Source organism: Primulina huaijiensis, chromosome 10, assembly GCF_012295235.1.
Source record: "Primulina huaijiensis isolate GDHJ02 chromosome 10, ASM1229523v2, whole genome shotgun sequence".
Lineage (NCBI taxonomy): Eukaryota > Viridiplantae > Streptophyta > Magnoliopsida > Lamiales > Gesneriaceae > Primulina > Primulina huaijiensis.
Window position 1 is genome coordinate 3,546,828 of NC_133315.1, and position 3,295 is coordinate 3,550,122.

General features: G+C 36.4%; 1 protein-coding gene across 1 annotated transcript; it reads left to right on the top strand.

The window, feature by feature from the left end:
- The first annotated feature begins 1,296 nt into the window (after positions 1-1,296).
- On the top strand, positions 1,297-3,008 carry LOC140986410 (3-ketoacyl-CoA synthase 12-like). The gene has a single exon (XM_073454644.1). The coding sequence runs from the start codon at positions 1,434-1,436 to the stop codon at positions 2,838-2,840; it is 1,407 nt and encodes a 468-aa protein (XP_073310745.1). The 5' UTR covers positions 1,297-1,433; the 3' UTR covers positions 2,841-3,008.
- The last annotated feature ends 287 nt before the right edge of the window (positions 3,009-3,295 follow it).

The following is a 3,295-nucleotide window of genomic DNA, read 5'->3' on the forward strand; positions in this document are numbered from 1 at the left end:
AATTCAAGGAGTTAAATTTATAATTTAAATATTAAATTCAAATATTGAATTTATGATGGATTTAATTTATTAAGCTCAAAAGTTGAGTTTATTAAATATTAAATTTTGGAGGTGATATATTCAAGAAGTTGAATTTACAATTTAAATATTAAATTCAAATGTTGAATTTATAAGGGATTTAAATTAAATGTAATGGGTATATGTATAATGAGTTTGTAGTAGTACAAGACCACCATACATATTATTAAGGTTCTTAATTGGACTTTAAAATATTAATTAATTAATTAAACTAGTTGGACTAGAATAATTAATTAATTAAGCCCATTAAGTGTTTAATTTAATTAATGAGCCCTAAGCTTATATATATGTGTATTAGGCTTAGGGTTAAAAACAATTCATTCACAATTTTTGAAAAAACCCTAGCCTTCACACTTTGGAATTTTGAAATTCCCCTCTCCTCCTCTCCAAAATTCGGCCACTTCTCTTCGGGGAAAAGTTTGAGCAGTCTCTCATACTTTGATCTCCAACGTAAAATCGCTTCTAATTTTTCTAGTGCAAATTAGAAGAAGAACAAATCATCTAGTCGTGGACCTGAGTAGAAGAATAAAGAAAGGAGTTTCTGAATAACGTTCGTAGGGAATTCATCAAGAGCTATATCCGTCAACCCCGGATTAGTTGGTGCCAAGTGAAATTATTCACCAAAAGTATAATTCTTTTACATTCTGTGAATGTTTATTTATAAAACCATACGACCAAATGTATAATTCTTTAACATTCTATGAATGTTTATTTATAAAACCATACGAGTGCCTAAAAAAATATATTTTGATTGTCAAAATAAAATAAAAATTTTAAAACTTCCGCTGCGTTTGCGCACGAGAAAACCGAGATCCAACACTTGATCTCAACTCATATCAGATTCAGCACTGTCCAAGTCCACGTTTGCATCGAGTGGGGACGAGTTTGTGGGCGTCCTCTATTTAATAATCAAGATAACTTATTATACACAATATTTTTTGTGTTTTCTGATGAAACTTAATTGCCATGTATTTCTTCCAATTAATTAAAATCTATTTACTACGATCACATGCATACATAAGGCGTGTGTTCATAGAGTTTGATGGAATTAAAGATACTTACACAAAATCACGCACCCAATTTATTGTTGGAAGTTGAGAAAGTACGTGTTTTTCAAAGTTTATAAGGTCCCATTAATGTGCAACTTTGGCCAACCCCTCAACTCTCACACACACACACACACACACACACATATATATATATATACACTTGGTGTTCCATTCAAATTTCTCATATCAAAACATTACTTAAAATTCACATAGAACTTTGCACTATAATTCCTCAGATCCCTTTCACTTCATTTCTAATTTCTTTCTTCTACGAAAAAAACCCAAAAATTTCTCCAATTTTAGAATATGGATCTTTTTCTTATGCTATGGTATTCTCTTCCTTTTCTACCTCTTATATTCGTTATTTGGCAAATTCTTGATAGGAAAAGGGGCCAAGATTGTTACTTGTTAGACTATGAATGTTACAAGTCAACCGACGATAGGAAGTTAAGCACGAATTTTTCTGGAGAAATCATTCTCCGAAGCAAACAACTTGGCCTCTATGAGTACAAATTCCTTCTACGAGCCATAGTTAGCTCTGGCATAGGCGAGGAAACTTATGCCCCGAAAATGGTGTTCGATGGTCGAGAGGCAACTCCGAAGCTAGAAGATGGGCTTGTCGAGATGGATGAGTTCTTTTTAGTGAGCATCGACAGATTGTTCAAACGTAGTGGTATCTCTCCTTCTGAAATCGACATCCTGGTTGTGAACGTATCGATGCTTGCCTCAGCCCCTTCTTTGGCTTCAAGAATCATCAATCTATACAAAATGAGAGAAGACATCAAGGTGTACAATATAACCGGGATGGGATGTAGCGCAAGCTTGATATCCATTAACATAGTTCAAAGCATATTTAAGACTCGGGAAAACATGAAAGCCCTCGTTGTAACATCAGAGACTTTGAGCTTAGGCTGGTACAACGGAAACAATAGATCGATGATTCTTGCTAATTGCTTGTTCAGAATAGGAGGGTGTGCCATGATTTTGACAAACAAAACATCCTACAAGCACAAGGCGATGCTGAAACTCAAGTTTCTTGTGCGAACCCATCATGGTGCAAAAGACGAATCCTACGAAGCTTGCGTACAGAAGGAGGATGACAAGGGTTTCGTCGGCTTCCACCTCGACAAGAGTTTACCGAAGGCTGCTACACGAGCATTCGTCGATAACCTTAAACAAATCGCGCTGAAAATACTCCCGGTCAAGGAGCTTCTCCGATTTGCCATGCTACTGATACTCAAAAAGATGAGTCACAAATGGGAAAAAGCCGGTTCTATCCCAAAGCCGACGATCAACTTCAAAGAAGGGGTTGACCACTTTTGCCTCCACACCGGAGGAAAAGCCGTGATCGATGCCATCGGACAGAGTCTAAATCTGAGCGAGTACGATGTCGAGCCAGCACGAATGACGTTGCATCGATTCGGAAACACTTCAGCGAGCAGTATTTGGTATGTTTTAGCATACATGCAAGCTAAGAAAAGGCTTAAAAGAGGTGAAAAAATATTGATGCTTGCATTTGGAGCCGGATTCAAATGCAACAGCTGCTTGTGGGAGGTGTTGAGGGATTTGAATGATAGGACTGTTTGGGAGGATTGCATCGAGAGTTATCCACGCAATAATTTGACAAATCCATTCCTGGAGAAATATGGATGGCTTCAGAACGAGGATCCCGAAACTTTTCATGTTCCCGATGGTTATGAGATACATAAATGAGTTTTTTTTAATATTTATTAAAATGGTTGTTTAGCTAAGTTTCAAGGGTGTCACTTTCTTTTTACTTATAAATATGACCTCGATGGTACGTAATATTCTAGAAGGATAAAAGCAGATATATATACATGGATATCTATTCCATTGTTACAAGTGCGCGCAAGTTGTACACGATCGTTTGGACCATAGATTTCATGTCTGTGTAAGGAAAGTTCTTTTTTTTTTTGTGTTATTTATCTGTTCTTTAGTCTCTTTCAAAAGAAAATTGCGTGCGTACAAGTTTATGAAAGTAACATTGTCTCTCTTTCTCAATGTCATGTGATCGTTCATTTTCCCACGAGGGGTCATCATCCGAAATAGACGCAGTGCAGAGAAATGGGCCCAATAATAAGCATTTTCCATCTTTCTCGGGTAGCTTTTTTAATTGCATGTCTGCAAGGTTACGTCGAAAATTGATC

Excerpts from the sequence above, each read along its gene's own strand:
- LOC140986410 (XM_073454644.1), top strand. The coding sequence starts at position 1,434 with ATGGATCTTTTTCTTATGCTATGGTATTCTCTTCCTTTTCTACCTCTT.